Source organism: Alligator mississippiensis, chromosome 3 (assembly GCF_030867095.1).
Source record: "Alligator mississippiensis isolate rAllMis1 chromosome 3, rAllMis1, whole genome shotgun sequence".
NCBI classification, from domain to species: Eukaryota; Metazoa; Chordata; order Crocodylia; family Alligatoridae; genus Alligator; species Alligator mississippiensis.
Genome location: NC_081826.1, coordinates 256,592,189 through 256,609,462, shown reverse-complemented (window position 1 = coordinate 256,609,462; position 17,274 = coordinate 256,592,189). Strand labels below are relative to the sequence as shown.

General features: G+C 50.3%; 1 protein-coding gene across 6 annotated transcripts in view; it reads left to right on the top strand.

The window, feature by feature from the left end:
* Positions 1–17,274, top strand: part of AP3B1 (adaptor related protein complex 3 subunit beta 1) — a 287,301-nt gene that overhangs the window by 39,979 nt on the left and 230,048 nt on the right. For all 6 annotated transcript variants that reach the window (XM_019482176.2, XM_006261568.4, XM_019482169.2 and 3 more), the window contains exons 2-3: positions 442–517; positions 6,585–6,659. In XM_019482176.2, the coding sequence (XP_019337721.1) occupies positions 442–517; positions 6,585–6,659 (151 nt within the window). The remainder of the gene's footprint in view (positions 1–441; positions 518–6,584; positions 6,660–17,274) is intronic.

Here is a 17,274-nt window from a genome sequence, read left to right as displayed (position 1 = left end):
TGGTAAAAATCTTCAAAGGCTTGGGCTATGCATACCCAAGGGGGCTCCCTTTCCCCCACCCCCATTTTCCAGATTAGTGATGTGGCCTCTTAAAGAGTATAGAAGGAGGCAGGAATGAGGAGTGCTTTATATCCTGTGAAGTTAAAAAGCAGTGATAATAGGTAATGTTATAACCCTTTCCTCGGAGGAATGTGCTGACAAACTACTAATCATATATTATACTTTTTGGTTTTGACTGTTACTTGTACCATTACCCTTTTCTTTTGTGTAAAATGGCAGCCCATCTGAGAAGTCAAAATTGGTATATGTTTCTGGACTGTTTAGTTGTCCAAGTTTGCTGACTTATTGATCTGCAAGAATAAAGTTAAGTGTTGCATAAATGTTTTTATTTGACAGTATTACACTTTCTTATACAGTCTTTTTTTCCTCCCATTACTGTAGAAATGAAGACCTAAAGCAGATGTTGGAAAGCAATAAAGATTCTGCTAAATTGGATGCTATGAGAAGGATTGTTGGGGTATGTGACACTTTTTTTGCCAATAAATGTTGTTGCTGGATTATTTTCTCTGTGTATCTCCATTTAGTAGTTAGTATTGCATTTGTTGTTGGCTCCCCAATAAGCTAATATGGCATCATAGTTCCTAGACATGTCAAAGCCTTTCACTCGTCATCTCAGTCTACCTATAGGAAGGCCTTTGAGTAAACTGAGAAATGCATTTGAAATTTTAGGAAATGTTACATCCACAATTGATAAATTGTTGGCAGCATTTGAAATAAAATGTCATGAATTTACTGTTGAAGTTTAACAAGTGGAAAATTGGATGCTATTTCCCAATTTAAAGTTTCATATTTACTTTAATGAATAATATGCAAAGCTTTATGTTAAACCTCAGCTACAAAAAGTTTTAATACCTTGTTTTCCCACCTGTACATGACAGTCCCAAGACTGTCACATGTGAAGAGGGTTGAACTTACAAATAGGCTTCATCTGATGTAGTAGGCGGTCACCTACAAAAGCTCATGCCACTCGGAACCACTTAGTATCCCCCTCTGCCTTCTGCTTATTGGTAATGTTGTCAATTATACTATCAGTGTAAGAGTCGTGTTGCATTGACTTTCTCTTTTTTTAAAAGAGCAAAAGACCTGTAAGTTTACCTATAATCAGAAAAAAAGAAACATTTAAGCAAAATGTTTTAAATAAAAGATGTCTTAGTGCAAACCTTTTCTAATTGCACATATTGTATATTTGCATATAGTAGACATAAATTGTGCTATAATTGCACTGCACAGTGACTCCTTAAATTTTGCTCTCTTTGCTACACCCTCCCTCTCTCATACTCTCTGATTGGCCAAGGGACCCCAGCAGCCTCTCTGCTTGCTCCTGATCATCCAGGAGGCAAAAATTTTGGTTCTAAATACGCCATGGTTTTTGCCTCCTGGCTGATCAGCAGCGAGGCCACTGGGGTTCCTTGGCCAGTCAGTGGCAGGAGGCAAAATCCACAGCATATTTAAAACTGTATTTTACATCTCTTAGCAGTCTCTCTCTCCCTCCATCCCTTTCCATAGTTTCTATTTAAAATCCTTTCTTTCAGCAGTCTATTCATACAATCTGACAAAACTGTCTCTAAATGTGCAGGGGCGTGTGCCTGCAGTGGTACAAATTTGTGACACTACTTTGTGCTGCAGATCTTTGTTGTGGAATACTGCATTCCACCTTGAGCAAACTGCTCTTGCCTGGCTCCTCCCAGCTCCTGATGTGCTGCAGCAGCCAGGACACCACATGGAGGAGTGGAGATGCCCTGGTCAGCAGCAGAGCATCTCCCTGGAGGGCCATGGGTCCGTTTGTTCTGGAGCACAGTATTGTAGTATGCACTGCGCCACTTTTTCAGGGGGGGTTGCTTCCGAGATCCAGTAGCAGTTTGGGTGTGGAGCATTTTTTTGCAGTGCGACCCAGATCTTCTTGCAATCCACTCTTGGGTCATGACCAGGGATCCTGGTTTTATCTGATTTAAAAAATCACAGGTTCTCTGACAAACCCCCCAAAATTCATTATTAAAATTAAAAGCCCCCTGCAGCACCCGCCAGCCCTGCTGGTGCCCCTCACTGCCCCCCTGCCCTACTTGTGCCCCTGCCCCCCAGGCCTTCCTGAAGGGGCCCCCAGCTGCCAGGGCTGTGGGGCCAGGGACCCAAGTCTGCAGCTCTCTGCCCCCAACAGCAGGCAGCTGCAGCAGAAGCAGCATGGAGCCAGCTCCCCCACTGCTCTGCCTGCTCGGGTGGGGGTGGGGACAGGTCCTGGTTCCCCCCAGCCCTGCCAGAGGGGCCCCCAGCCCCCTGCAAGCCCCACTTAACTCAGGCTTCAGGAACAAAGAGTGAGGCTGAGCTGAGCAGAGTGGAGCTGTGAATGACTGGGAGTCTTAGGCCCTGCCCTTCCCCTCCCCCTCTCCTCTGGGCAGGGATGGGGGTTTCCCACCCTGTTTGTAAACAGTTTTTGCAGGCTGGAGCTCAACCAGCCTGCAGAGTTGTTTTGCAAAAGCCGGGAATCTGCGGGTTTCTCTGCTAAAGGGAAAAATCCATGGTTTTTTCCGTTTTTCCATGGGAAATGGAAAACCCAGATCCCTGGTCATGACCCATGGGTTGAGAAACACTGAAATAACTGGCAGCTCTAGTAGCTTATGGATATACGGTAGAGTTGGTTTACCTAGTAACTACCTCTGTGATGGTGCTGGTGCCAGAGGCAATGAGGCATCCTGAGATGCCAGGTTTGTGGATTTTGGGTTGACCTGATGCCCTACTGATTCAGAAAAAATTTTGTTTGAAGAAACTCCTCTAGGAATTAAAGGGTTCAGTTGATGTCATCTTAAGTAGGCTGTTGCTTACAAATGCTGATTTCCTTCTGCACCAGTTAGTCTCAAAGGATGCCTGGAGATGTGCAGGGAGGTCACCCCATCATGCAGTGCACCTCACATCTCACACACAGCACATTACAGCACATCAGAGCAGACTTGATTAATAGTCTGCTGGTACACACTAATTAGCCTGCTCCAGCAGTCTCCACGTCTTGTGTATCAGCACCCCCATACTTCAGAATGGCAACAAAGGCGCTTTAACTAAAGCTTGTTCCATTAGCTGTAGTTAAAGTGCCCCACTGTCACTTTGAAGCATTGGGACATTGATACACAAGATGCTACAGGTGCTTTAATTACAGTGGCTCTTGGAGCTGCTCTAATTAAAGCGCCCCCCCCCCCCCCGGAGCACGTGTAAAAATGCCGTAAGATTCCATCCTGCCTTGCCTTCTACCATTTCTGTTTAGGAATTGAAGGGTTTTTGGTCTCTTTCCTTTCTTTTTTTATACTGTGCATGTTTAAACAGGCTTGCACTAAAATCTTAAAGTTAAAGATTAACATGGTTCTTTCTAAAACAAAGTAAACTTTTTCAAGTGCTATCATACATTTTTTCCAAACTATATCTTCTTTTTAAAGCTTATGTGAGGCTTTCTTATCCTTTTTTAGCGTGCAGTATGTCAGAACTATGTGGGGGTTTTTTAGATTTCGTCTCTTTATATACCTGAGGAAATATAACTAACTGTCTACTCCTCAGCTTTTTTTTAGTTTTTTTTTTTTATTGATAAAAGCATGCTAATCCTTTTACCAAGCATGTTGGCTTATCATATCACTATTTTAATGATGTATTGATGCAGTGATTTATGGGTATATTAGCATTTGATCAGACATACCCAAGCTGAGCAAGGTTGAGAGGCATATGAAAGCTTTTTGCTGTTCTCTATTTCACTGCATAACTTCAGTTTTCCTATCTTAAAACCTAACATTTTTTCTAATGTCCTTTTGTTCCTTTTTCTACTTTAGTTAGTATAGAATATGAGCTGAGTGGGTTCTGGCTTAGATATCATTTGTTTTTTGCTGGAGGTATTACTCGGAGATGTATCTCCTTGTCCCCTTAGCATCTGAGTTTAAATAGATTTTAAATGTTGCATATGTATTGCAGTGTACTGAGGGCTTTACTTTTGTTAAATATTTAATATTAAAAGATGGCATTTTTAATAAACTGAAATGAAGGATGTAGTTGCTTCAGTGTTTAGTGTACTTAAAGATGCAAGTATGTCTAAAATGGGCGTGTGCAGCCTATATATTTTTAGATACTAAATTTCAAATCTGAATATTTTTGAGTTTCCTTTTCTTGCCTTGAGGTGTTAAAACTTTGTGTTAGTAAAATTAAAAGCTGGTTAACATTCTAATATTATAAAAGTGTCTGTCTGTCTGTCTGTCTGTCTGTCTGTCTGTCTGTCTGTCTGTCTGTCTGTCTGTCTGTCTGTCTGTCTGTCTGTCATGTTTATTTGTGCTCTGACTGGCTGACAAACAGCCAGTCGGAGCACAAAGAAGTATTTGGACATATGGCAGCCTGCTGCTGTGATGGTGGGGGCACAGTGGACAGAGTGTGGGGGGGTAAGACGAGCAGTGCTGGGCTCACCCCCCCCCCCACCTGCTCCCTACAAGTGGTGACAGTGGAGCAGGGGCAGGTGGAGTGCAAGGCCACTGGAGCTGGCCTCGACCCCCCCCCCCCCCGCCCCCTCCCTGCTCCTTGGAGGTAATGATGGTGGTGATGCGGGGGGGGGGGGCAGGGTAGGGAGGCCACCAGTGCTGGCCTCAGTCCACCTTTCTCCCCTCTTCTGTCATCACCGCCTGTGGGGCTGGCGTGGTGGTGGTGGGAGGAACGGACCTGACATGGGATAAAGAAGCTATCTTTGCCCCCACCCCCACCTTGCTCCTTGGAGCTGGCAGTGCCACAGGTTGGAGTAGGTCCAGACCCCAGGTGGCTGGGGGGGAGTGGCCCCAGGCCCAGTGTGGGTGGGTAGTGGTCCCAGGCTGGCTGCAGCTTTGGGAAAGGGAGGAGCAGGCCTGTACGGGGAACTGGCAGGGAACGCTGGCGGGCTGCTGGCGGGGAACGGGGGAGCAGTTCTAGACCCCAAGCAGAAGTGGGGAAGCAGGCCTGGGCCTGGCAAAAAGGATGTGGTGGAGGAGCGGGCCCACCATGGTGGTACAGGGCAGAAGCAGGCCCAAGCCAACGTGGTGGGGGAAGGGGAGGAGTGGGCCTGGGGCCTGCGTCTGATGCAGGAGGTATGGGGGAGGATCAGGCTTAAGGGCGGGTAGAGGAGCCAGCCTCCCATGATGGTGGGACGGTGGTGGGGAGCAGCAAGCCCAGCCTGATATGGCAGCGGCGGGGGGAGGGAAGGAGTGGGCCGCCTCCCCACCCCCCTTGGGTCCAAGCCCACTCCTCCTGTCCCTCTGCCGCTGCCAGGTTGGCCCGGGCCCTCTGCTCCCCTCCGTACCCCCCACCCCTCACTGCAGTGGCCTGGCTTCTCCCCACTCTCAGGCCCAGTCCTCCCCTGCATTGAGCCCGGGCCTGCTTCTCCCCTCCTCTGCCCCTGCTGCTGCAGCGGGGGGGGGAGCAGGCCTGGACCCCAAGCAGGAGAAAAGTGGGGAGTGGGCCTGGATGACGGGTGGCATGGGGCTCCATCTCCGCCTTCCCCCCCCCCCCCAAGTGATTCTTGATGGGCAGTTAGCTAGTCTAATATTATAAAAACTTCACTCTGTCTGTCTGTAAGGCTTTATTTACACTCTGATTGGTTGTCCCTCAAGGTGGCAGCAGCACAGGTTTTTGGCTGAAGGGAATGGCTGGGCAAGCTTTCCCACCTTCCCCCTCCCCCCCCCCCCTGCTCCTGGGAGACGGTGGTGGGTGACAGTGTCCCGTGTCATTCATGTAGAGGGGAGGCAGGTGGACCTGGGGGGTGGGGGGGGAAATGGCACTAGATCCAAGGGCGGGGGGAGTGGGCTTGGCCCTGAAGGGGAGGGGGGGAGGAAGAGGGCCTGGTCCTGAAGCGGCAGGGGATCAGACGTGGGCCTCTGTCCCTGCGTGCCCCCCCCATCAGTCTTGATGGGCAAGTTGCTAGTCTTTCTGATGTTAATATTCTTCAGTAATACCAGGCTTTTTCTTTTGCTCCTTGTGTGACAACACACTCAAGGACCGTTCTGTAAGGGCTTGTGTATTAGGCTGTTTTGTGTATGCAGCTATGTTTTTATTTTCATGTAAGCTCTGTAGGTTATGCCTAGCTTGCATTATATTTTACTTTTGCTCACTAAAATCCAACTTTTGGGGGGAAATTTCTTCAAAAGTATATAACTTGTCTCCTATTAAACCTGGTTTGAATTTCTAGTTTAGTTCTTTTGAAATGTAAGTCTTGGACTTTTTTTTTTTTTTAGGTTGACAGTGCTTAGTAACAAGCATGCTCTGTAGTTTTTTAAATGAACAAACCTTTAATGCTATACAACTTTGCTTTGTGGCATACCAGATTCTGTGTTTTCAGTCTGTTAAACAGTGCAAGAAACTGCATTCCTTGCTCTACTTGCAGTATTTGTTGTGCTATCATTAATCGTCACAGTAAAGTATAGGTGCTGCTAATCAAATAAGTAGAACTTTGGGGGGAAGGGAGTTGAGAGAAGGTTTTGAAACAAGGTTTTGGTGATATTTATATTTTTAACTACTAGTAGTATTTTATTTCTCTCTTTTAGGTGATTGCAAAGGGGAAAAATGCATCTGAATTGTTTCCTGCTGTTGTGAAGAATGTGGCCAGTAAAAACATTGAGGTACCAAAGCAAATAACTCATAAAAGCATACTGTTACTTTTATAAACAAAGATCTTCTGTATCATCTAACTTCCAGTATAAAAACATAAAATACCTTTCAGTTTTATTTTGCAATTATTTTAGAATTCACAGAGGCTTAATTTTAGTGGGACCCTTATGGAAATGGTGTACCTTCATATTAAGATAAAGGGAATATATACTATTAAGCCTTTCTTCCAGTAGCTTGTTGGGGAAGTGAATTTATATAGATTGGAAAATAGCTCTTAAGTGTAGTTCTAGACATGTGTTCTGTTATATTTCCAAGACCACCATCTTGTAAACTGCATGACATAACGTGTTAACAATCTCTGTCAAGAAACTAAAAACTTACTTGCACTTCCAGAATAGTTGCTGCAGGTCAGGGTTGAGATGCATTGGACTGTTAGAGGGATGCTTGTTCTTTTTCAGTGGTATAGTTTATCTAGCCCAGAAAAAGCCTTAGTTTCAAAATGGTATTACTTAATTTTTACTTTTACCCAGATCACAGGTAACCTTGCAGGATGGCTACTGATAAGATTCAGAAACAGGTCTACAGTCCAACCTTTTATTTGTTGTAGGGCTGTCAATTAATAAGCGTTAACATGGATGATTAATGCAAGAACCAATTAATGTGTTAATTTTTTTAATGTGTTAATCACACACATGGTTTTGAAGCCTGCACCCAGGCTGCCCTCTGACTCCTTTCTGCCATCATCACCACCACCTCCTGGCTGACCAGTAGGGCAGTGGTGGCAGTGCAGAGGAGCTGCAGGGCAGCCCAAGTGCAGGCTTCAGGTGGCTGTAGCAGGAAGGGAGGAGGCAGGGCATACCCACCCACACACCCACAAACTCCACATCACCCCCATCCAGGGCTCCAATCAGCTGAGTTGGCAGTGCTGGTGGCTCTGTGCCTCCATGGTGGCAGCTGCTGCTAGTGGGTGGGGGCGGGATTCCTGCAGAGCCATCTTCCACATGCCTGGTCCCAGCTTAGCACCAGTGGAGCCCAAGTTGCACCCGGTGCCACTGCCGCTGAGCCGGATGGAGCCATCATACTTCCATGCCATCTGGGCTCCTGCCGGGACCCTCACAGAGCTGTCAGACCCGCTGGGTCCCGGCAGGAGCCTAGGTGGTGTGGGGAGGAGAGCACTGGTGGCGGCTCTGAGCGCATCTTGGGCTTTATTGGTGCTGGGCTGAGGCCGGGCATGTGGGGTTGCAGGGGGTGGCTACATGGGAACCCTGCCCAATGGCAGTGGCTACCTCTGTGGACACAGCTCAGAGCCACTGTTGCTGCTGCTCTCTGGGGGCCTGAACTGGGGATATATGGGAACCTGCGGGCCCAGAGGCAGCTTGTGCTGGAGCTGTCCTGGCCTGGTCAGAGTCCGAGCTGTGGGGCCTGAAGTTGCCAAGCACCCCTGGAAGGAGTTGTGTGGGGTTTGTGAGTGGGTGTGCTCCCCCTGCCTTCCTGCTGCAGCTGCTGGGACCCTCACAGTTGCTGGACCTGCAGGGGAAGTTGAGGGCCTGGGCTGGGACTGGGTCCAGAGCCAGCTGTCTCCAGCCTGGGTTGCTCTTGGCCGCTGCCTCTGGGGGCAAGGGTGGGGTGAACCCATTGCCGCTGGGGCTGTGCTCAAGCAGGGGGCTTGCCTGGGCCTGGGGCAGCTCCGCAGAGACCCCACTCAGATTGGGCATCCTGCCAGGGAAGGCTGAGGTCTCCCCCCAGGCTCCAACCCCCCCTGTGTTTTGGTAAACAGAATGTACGTGCTGGTACCTTGGTTGTGTCCTTAAATAGATTGATAGGTGTTTTTGTTTTAGGTGCCATAAGGACCTATAGTTACAAATAGATTCAAAGCGTGTTTGACATTTTATACATTCCACAGGCTACTAATCCTTTAGTTTTAAGAAGAAATTTCCATTTGCTTCTTCTGAAACAATTATGTTAACTGGAATAACTGTGAAGCAAAATATTAAACCTCTTGGCTTTGTGACGTTCTCAGTATTGTTTGTGGGAGCGCAACTTCAACATTTCTGTGTTTCGGAAACTTTAGAACTGATGGTATTTTGATCCTGGTAACTGCAGTTGTTACCCTGAGAGTGAGGTCTCTTTCATTCTAATGGTATTTTGATACCATTATGACTGTTTTCCAGTATGTTAGAATGTCATATGATTGATCGATCCTGGCAGTGGCTGGAGAGATTGGTGGGTGGTGGTGGTGGTTTTGCTTGTGGTTTTTTAACACTAAATAATGATTCTTCTGATCTTTTTGACCTGGGCCAGATGCTTTTTGTTCTTGGAGTGCCTAGATCTTCTGGCCTTTGTCACTACTGTCTCTTCTGGATCTTTCTCAGTACTCTAATCAAATATTTTATATACATCTGAGGTCATTACAAGTGGCAGCCTCAGTTTTGTGGAGGTGGTTGGTTGGTTGGTTGGTTGGTTGTTTTAGATTAGTATCATGTGGGAGGCACTATTTGATCCTGAAACCCCTTCTTTTAAGAAATTTCAAGCAGTCAAAGGGAAATAACTTTCTAAACAGGCTACTGTAGCAGGTTTGGGTCCAGGGGCAGTTATGATGCCCCCTGGTGGCCATGCAAATCCTGCCCTATCTGCAAATCCAGAGGCCCTGACTTTCTTTTTCCTTTCCTGCTATGCCTGTAATATTATGTTTTCATAGTATGATAGTACTTAGGGTTGGAAGGGACCTAAACAGATCATCAGGTCCTACCCCCTGCCCTGGGCAGGAACTGGTGTCGGGATCATATCACCCCAGCCAAGTGAGCACCACCTCACTTGGGAGCCTATTCCAGAGCTTGGCAGCCCTAACTGTAAAGTAATGTCTCCTGATGTCCAGCCTGAACCTTCTCTCTAACAATTTGTGGTCGTTATTCCTAGTAACCCTGGGTGGTAACCAGGGGAACAGAGCCTCCCCTGATTTCTGCTAGTTCCCCCTGGTGAGTTTGTAAACAGCCACCAGATCCCCTCTCAGGCTTCTCTTGTGGAGGCTGAATAGGTTCAGGCCCTTTACCCTCTCTTTGTAGGGCCTGCCCCGCTGCCCCTTGACCATGCGAGTGGCCCTCCTCTGGACCTTCTCAAAGCTAGCCACATCCCTTTTGAAGTTTAATGCCCAGAACTGGATGCAGTACTCCAACTGTGGCCTGACCAATGCGACATAGAGGGGATGGATCACCTTCCTGGACCCGCTTGTGATGCATCTGTAGATGCACAAGGTGCAGCCAGCCTTACTGACTGCTTCCTTGCATTGGCGGCTCATGTTCATCCTGGAGTCAACAATGATTCCAAGATCCTTTTCTGCCACTATGTTGACAAGAAGGGTATTCCCCAGCCTATAGGCGTGTTGCTGATTCCTTCTCCCTAGATGCAGCACCTTGCACTTGTCTGTGTTGAATTCCATCCTATTCTCATCCGCCCACCTCTGTAATTTGTCTAGATGTTGCTGGATTCTGTCCCTCCCCTCCAGCGTGCCCACCTTGCCCCACATTTTGGTGTCATCAGCAAATTTGCACAGCATGCATTCCACACACACATCCAGATCGCTGATAAAGTTGTTGAACAGTACATGCCTCAGGACTGAGCCCTGGGGGACTCCACTGTCCACATCCCTCCAGGTTGAAAACAATCCATCCACCACCACTGTCTGGGTGCAACCATCTAGCCAATTTGCCACCCATCTGACTGTGTAAGCATCAGTGCCACAGTCACCTAGTTTTTTTAAGAGAATGTGGTAGGAAGCCGTGTCAGAGGCCTTCTTAAAGTCCAGGAAGACAACATGTACCCCGACACCCTCATCAAGGGACTTTGTGACCTGGATCATAAAAAGAAACCTGGTTAGTCAGGCAGGACCTGCCCTCAATGAACCCATGTTGGTTGTCCCTGAGAATTACCTCCCCTGCTAGGCCCTTTCAGATGTGCTCCTTGATAATTTTCTCAAAGGTCTTCCCAAGGACCGAGGTAAGACTGACTGGCCTATAATTGCCGGGGTCCTCTTTTCTCCCCTTCTTGTAAATGGGGACCACATTGGCCCTCTTCCAATCCTCTGGTACCTGGCCAGTGCCCCACGAGTGATCATAGAGCCATGCCAGGGGCCCCTCTATGACCCCTGCCAGTTCTCTCAGCACCCTCAGGTAAAGACCATCTGGACCTACTAATTTAAACACATCCAGCCCCTCCAGAAGTTCCCTAACTAGGTCATCCCTGACCCTAGTCATGGCAGTGCATCCCCTGGGTCCATCTGCAATTCTAGTGGGAGGGATGTCCCGATCCCTGTTCAGGAATATGGACGCAAAGAATTCATTAGAGGTCAGCTTTTTCATTTGCTGCAATCACCAGATTGCCACACCTATCCCGTAGGGGCCCCACGTTATCCGGTGCCTTCTTCTTACTTCCTATGTATTTGAAAAAGGACTTTTTATTATCCTTAATTCTGGTCACTAGCCCTAGCTCCATCTCTGCCTTGGCCTTCCTAACAGCCTTCCTGCAGTCCTGAGCAACGGAGGTGTAATCCTTCTTGGTGATAGCCCCTTGCTTCCTCTGTTTGTACGTCTCCTTTTTTGCTCTCAGGCATCCCTGGATGCCTTTGCTGAGCCATGGGGGCTTCTTAGCACTCTTGCCCACCTTGGTGCACATTGGGACTGACTCCTTTTGAGATTGGAGGATTGTCTCCTTGAGGAACAACCACCCATCTTGGACTACCATCTCATTGAAGCTCTGAGACCTCAATGTCTCTCCTACTAACCTTCTTAGCTTACAGAAGTCAGCCTTCCTGAAGTAGAGGACCTCTGCCTTGCTGCTTGCTTTCATCACCCTGTGCTGGATAGTAAATTCCAGCAGGCGATGATCGCTGTTACCCAGACGGTGGAGTACCCGCAGACCCCTCACAAGGTCATCGCCTGTGGCAAGGACCAGGTCCAGCATGGCATTTCCCCTGATGGGACTATGCACCTCCTGGGTTAGGTGGAGGGTCCTGTATCCTGGCTAGGAGCCTATGTGAGCGGTTGGACCTGGCTGACTACTCCTCCCAGCAGATGTCTGGGTAGTTTAGGTCACCCATGACAACCACCTCCCTTGACTTTACAGCCTCTGGGAGCTGACCTGAGAATTCCAGGTCCAGCCCATCTCCCTGGTGAGGCAGTCTGTAGTAGATGCCCACTATCAAGTCCCTTTCCCCACGACCCCCTTGCATTCTTACCCAGAGCGCCTCATTTTGCCCTTCCTCTGACCCCATCCTGATCATTGAGGATCTTTGACATATAGCGCTACACCCCCCACTCTTTTTTCTCTGTTCTGTCTCACCTGTACAGCCTGTATCCCTCAATGTCCACTGCCCAGTCATGGGTAGAATCCCACCAGGTTTCCGTGAGCCCCACTAGATCTGGGTTTTTGTTAGCTAGCAGGAGGACGAGTTCCTCCTGCTTGTTCCCCATGCTTTGAGCATTTGTAGAGAGGCATTTGAGGCCTCCTGTAGGTGCCCGTGCTGCCCCTTTGTTCCTAAGCCTGCCCTGGCCCCTATTACTTACCTGGGTACTACCTGTGCGCGTCACCTGGCTTGATGGCGAAGTGTCCTTGTGTTCCTCTGTGTCCCCATCCCCTGGCGAACCTAGTTTAAAGCTCGCCATAGGCGATCAGCCAACCTTTTATTTGGAGGGAGGCTGCCTAAGGGATCTAGAGGTGAGCCTGTCGTTATTGGAGTGTTGGGCCTTCAGCCTTCACAGCCATCGCTCTTTGCTGTAGCTGAGCCCTCTAGCTCTAGTCCATGGACCAGACCGAGCTTCGGGGTTCTCAGCTTGTCCTTTCTGGACTTCTGTGTCAGCTTGCCCCTCTTGGGCTTCTACATCAGGTTGCAGTGCCCCCTCTGGGTGCACTATGGGACCTCCTTAACCACGTCTATAGTACCCCCCGCAAACCTCCAGGTGTTCTTGAGCATCTATCAGGCTGCAGCCCACCCCAGTGCGGTTGCTGTGGGACCTCTTTAACCACCTCTGTAGTCCCCCCACCCAAACCTCTGGCTGTCTGTCAAGCTGCAGCACCCCCGCTCTGTGGCTGCTGTGGAACCTGCTGAACTACTCCCCCCCCCCAAACCTCTGGGTATCCATCAGGTTCTGTGTCCCCACAGTATCAGGCTTTTAGATTCTCCATTTCTCAGCTATGGCCAGTGGTTTGTCTTTTCCAAGTCCCTGTCCCTACTTTGGGTTAGCTGAGATCTCTGGGCCTTTGGCTCTGGTAGTCTTTGCTGTGGTCTGTCTTGGACCTTTGGCCTGCTGGGCCCTGGCCATTCCTCCGGCCAGCTGAAACACGGTAGGGCAATCCCTTAGCAGTCAGCCTGGTATACTGAAATCAACATACAAGCCCTTGTCTCCCTGGGTCAGGGTTTCTGAGCCTCCCTGGACTCTGTTTGTGAGCAAAACACACGTACAAGCTCTTCTGGCTCTAACTAGATTGCTGCCCCAATTCTGGGCCTGTTCTGGCATGCACCAGAATTGGGCCTTGGTCCCACACACCGTATTGGGGACCCTGGCCCTGTGTGCACTCCATCAGCCTCAGTGTTTGTGGGCTCCTGTGTGTAGGGCCATGTCATAGGCTGCAGGGCTTAGAAATTTAGCAGTGGGAGAGCAGTGGCAGTTTTAATTGCCACCCATCCCCTCCTCCCTGGCCAAAACTCCTGACCCTTGGCCCATGGGTTGGAGTTTGAGCATCCCTGAACTAGTGTAGTACATAATAGGGCATTGATACAATAATAATAAATAAAAACTTATTTTAGTATCTATCTTGATAGTAGAACTGTTCAATAAAGCCTTTTGTTTATCTGTGGCTTATTTTGCCAGGAGTAGAAAATGGGCTTTTTGTTTCTTTCTCTATTTTCTAAAATAATTAAGTGTGATATAAAATTATTCTCTGAATTTCCAGGTAGCTTAAACCCTGAAGGTGTAAGAATGCATGTGACTAGGCCCAAGGCATAGCTCTGAAATATCCCAATTGTGAAAATGTTAAGCTTCTAACTAGAATTAAGTCCACATGTCCTGTATTTTCTTGCATACAACTTGGACTTTTCCCTCAAAACCCAGCTGCTGGAAATTGTACTGTGTATCATGTGAGAAATATTGTAAGAGCAGTTTATGCTGCCTGCCAGTGGCCTGGTAAGCATTATACTTCAGATGTGGTTTAACCAGTTAATTGCGTCTTAGGGCATTTTTACGCATGTAAGCGCCGCAGCACCAGGCACTTTGAAAAGGGCCCAGTGCTGCGTTACTTGCAGTTGTAGAATCAGCAAAATGCACGTCAGCACCGAGAAAATAGCGGTGGCGTGCTTTTGAACTAAAACACTTACAAGTTGCTTTAGTTCAAAAGCACACCACTGCCATTTTCTGTGCGCTGACGCACGTTTTGCTGATTGTACAACTACATGCAGCGCAGTTCGCATCAGTTCACATGCGAAGTTGTACATAAACCAGTTTAAGTAATTGGAAACTGATTTAAACCTGTAACAGAACAGAAGTTCATTGCGCATAAACTGCTTTCCAAATGACCAAAACCAGTTTAAGATAAACCTGCTTGGATAGTATCAGACTTAACTGATTTAGGTCAAACTGGCTTATAGAACTTCTGTCCTAGATCCATTTCTGATTCAAGTTAACTCACAGTCTCCCAATATCCCAGGATGCTTTGCAGCCCTGGGCTGTGCTGCCTGCTTCAGTGGAACAAGGACTGTCCTGCTTCTCTGCTCCTTAGCCTCCTTCCTGCCTGTGTCCGTTGGACAATAGGTTGGGGGGCAGGGGAGCAGACCCCCAGTCTCACTTAGCCAGGGTCTACACAGCACATGGAGGGGAATGAAAGCACCTGTGGTGCCAGCTCTTCAGACCCTGGCATCCCTCTCCCCTCCCCCGTTGCCCTTCCCATCTGCTGATTGCTTCAGTGGCTGCCACAGAAGGGAGGGAGAAGTCCTTCTGGCCAGGTGCCTGCCCCTGCAGCCCAGCATGGGGGCACCAGGGAGCCCTTTCCTTGGGGGACTTCCCCCTCCCCCCACCTCCCAGTCCAGAGTCCCCGAGCCCCAGGGTGCTGAGGGAATTCTTCTGTTCCCGAGCCTTGCCTTAGAGCCTGCCAGTCTCAGGCAGCTTCAGGGACTGGAGGGAAATTCTCTTTTTCTTCCGCAGCTGGTTTTGCCTCAGCTGCTGTGAGTCTGAGGCAAATCAATGTAGGAGAGCTGCATTAAATACTCTTTCCTCCTCCTCCTCCTCCTCCTCCTCCCATATTCGTAGCCTGAAGCAAACAGGGAGAGGGAAGGGGATTTAATCTCTCCCTCCATCCCCTGTCCCAGCAGCAGTCAAGAGTTACCATGGTCGGGGTGGAGCAGCCCGTCTGGCAGCAGGGGAGGAAGTGTGGCCAGAGCCGGCTGGCATGGCCCCGCCATCTGCCTGCCTGCCTTGCTAGCGGCTGCAGCTGGGGCTGTTGGGCTGAGCGGTTGCTGCTGATAGTGGACGCAGAGGGGCCGGCCCAGGCTGGGCCTTGGGGGCCGGGCTTTTCGCAGCTGACTGCAGCTGGGGTGGGGGCTGCATGGTCCCTGTGCCCAGGCCGGGTGGGACTGTCATGGAGCTGCAGCTGAGGCTGGTCAGGGCCGGGCTCTTCCTAGCAGTCTGCAGCTCCGTGACAGCCTGGCCCAGCAGGACAGGTAGGGGCTGGCTGGGCAGCAGGCTGCTTGGGCTGGCTCAGGGGCACCAGCGGGCCCTGAGCCTGGCAGCTGCCACCTCACCCTCTGTCCTGTGCAGCACCTGGTGGCTGCAGCCTCACCACAGTTTGTGGGCTGGTGGGGTGAGGGTGCTGTTCTGCCTCCCTTGCCTCCAGCTGCCTTTGCCACCCTGCTCCGGGTGGGTAGGCAGGAAGCTTCAGCCCTATGGCTTCTGCCCAGTCCATGGGTCTTTGACTCCAGCTCCCAAAAGCCTTCCATCCGCTCTGCCTACAGGGGCTGTTCATCATGCCGTGTGGGCAGAGCAGGTGGAAGGTGGCTGAGAGCTGGAGCCAGAGCTCCATGTGCTGGGCAGAAGCTGCTGGGCTGAAGCTCCTGCTCCACCTCCCACTGCCTACACAGCAGGAGCAGAAATGGGAGGGGGAGTAGCTGCTGGAGGTGAGGGGAAGCTGGCTTGGCCTGTTCTGTTCCCCTCATTTCCAGCTGTGGCTCCTGCTTCTGCCGCACTGTGCAATGCTGCTCAGGGCATGCATGGAAGTTTCAGCCTGGTGGCTTCAGGCCAGCACAAGGAGCTCTGGCTCCAGCTCCGGTTGCCTTCCATCTGCTGCTCCTGCCCGATGCCATGAGCAACCCATGTGGGCAGAGCAGGTGGAAGGTGTCCGGGAGCTGGAGCCAGAGCCCCACGTGCTGGTCAGAAGCTTTGGGGCCGAAGCTTCTCGCTTGCCCATCCAGAGCAGTGTGGCAGGGGCGGCAGCAGTGGTAGCTGGAGGCGAGCGAGGCAGAACAGCACCCCCAGCCCTGCCCAGGCCATAGCTTGCAGCTGCAGCCACCGGGTACTGGACAGGACAGGGCACAGCAGTGGCTGTAACAGGTGGCTGCTGGGCTTGGTGCCTGCTGGCCCTTCTGAGCTGGCCTGGGCAGCCCACTACCTGGCCAGCTCCCACCCATGCTGCCGGGCCAGGCTGTTATGGGGCCACAGCTGGGTGGGAAGGGCCTGTCCCCACAGCCCAGGCTGGACCGGCCCCAGGGGTCCCTTCCCAGCCAGCTGCAGTTCCATAACAGCCCTACCTGGCCTGAGTGCGGGGACCTAGGAGCATTCTGGCCGCACAGCCCCCACTGTCACAGCATGAGATGCAGCTTGCTCAGAGGGGCCCAGCCTTTGCAGCCCAGCCTGTGCTGTGTCTGCTCTCAGTAGCACCTGCAGGTCAGCTTGGCTCAGCCCGCAGCTGCAGCCCTGGCCCTGGGCAGGTAACAGGGCCATGCCAGCCGGCTGTGGCCAGGCCCCCTGCTGCAGGAGCAGTGGGGAAAGATGGACAGACCCTGGCTGGGGTCCTGTACCCACCCGGAGATGGGAGTTTAATCCTCTCCCAGCCCCCGCCCCCCTTTTGCCTCAGGTGCTGCCCCAGCTGGTGTCCAGCTTTCGGGACAAGTCTAAAAGGGCTGCTTCCCCCCTCCCCCTCCGAGCACATCCTGGCTGGAGTCTCTACGAGCCAGGGTGGGGGTTTAAACCCCACCCCAATCATACTTAGGGGGGAGGGGGGCTGGCCACGCCCTCCAGGTCAGTTTCCCTCCAGCCTTGCGGCTGCTGTTGAAGGGAAAGGTGGGCTGCTCTAGCACCTCTTGGCTTCCAGCCTGAGTCATTGCAGGCATGTGCCTGCATTTCTGGAATCAAAAGTGAATATCTATTAATTTCCAATTCAGGCTCTGGCTTTTTGAATATCTGTCCCTAGCCTTTCAGGGATGGCTCACGGACATTCTAAAACTGACCATTTCATTCAGATTCTCTCTTCTAGCACCTCCAATCTCAGCCCCTGTTCTATTGGAAATCTAATTAGTCCATAAGTGCGTGACTTTTGAGTTTGAGCTATTACATTTTCATACAATTTCTGTTATTTTAGTCCTTAAAA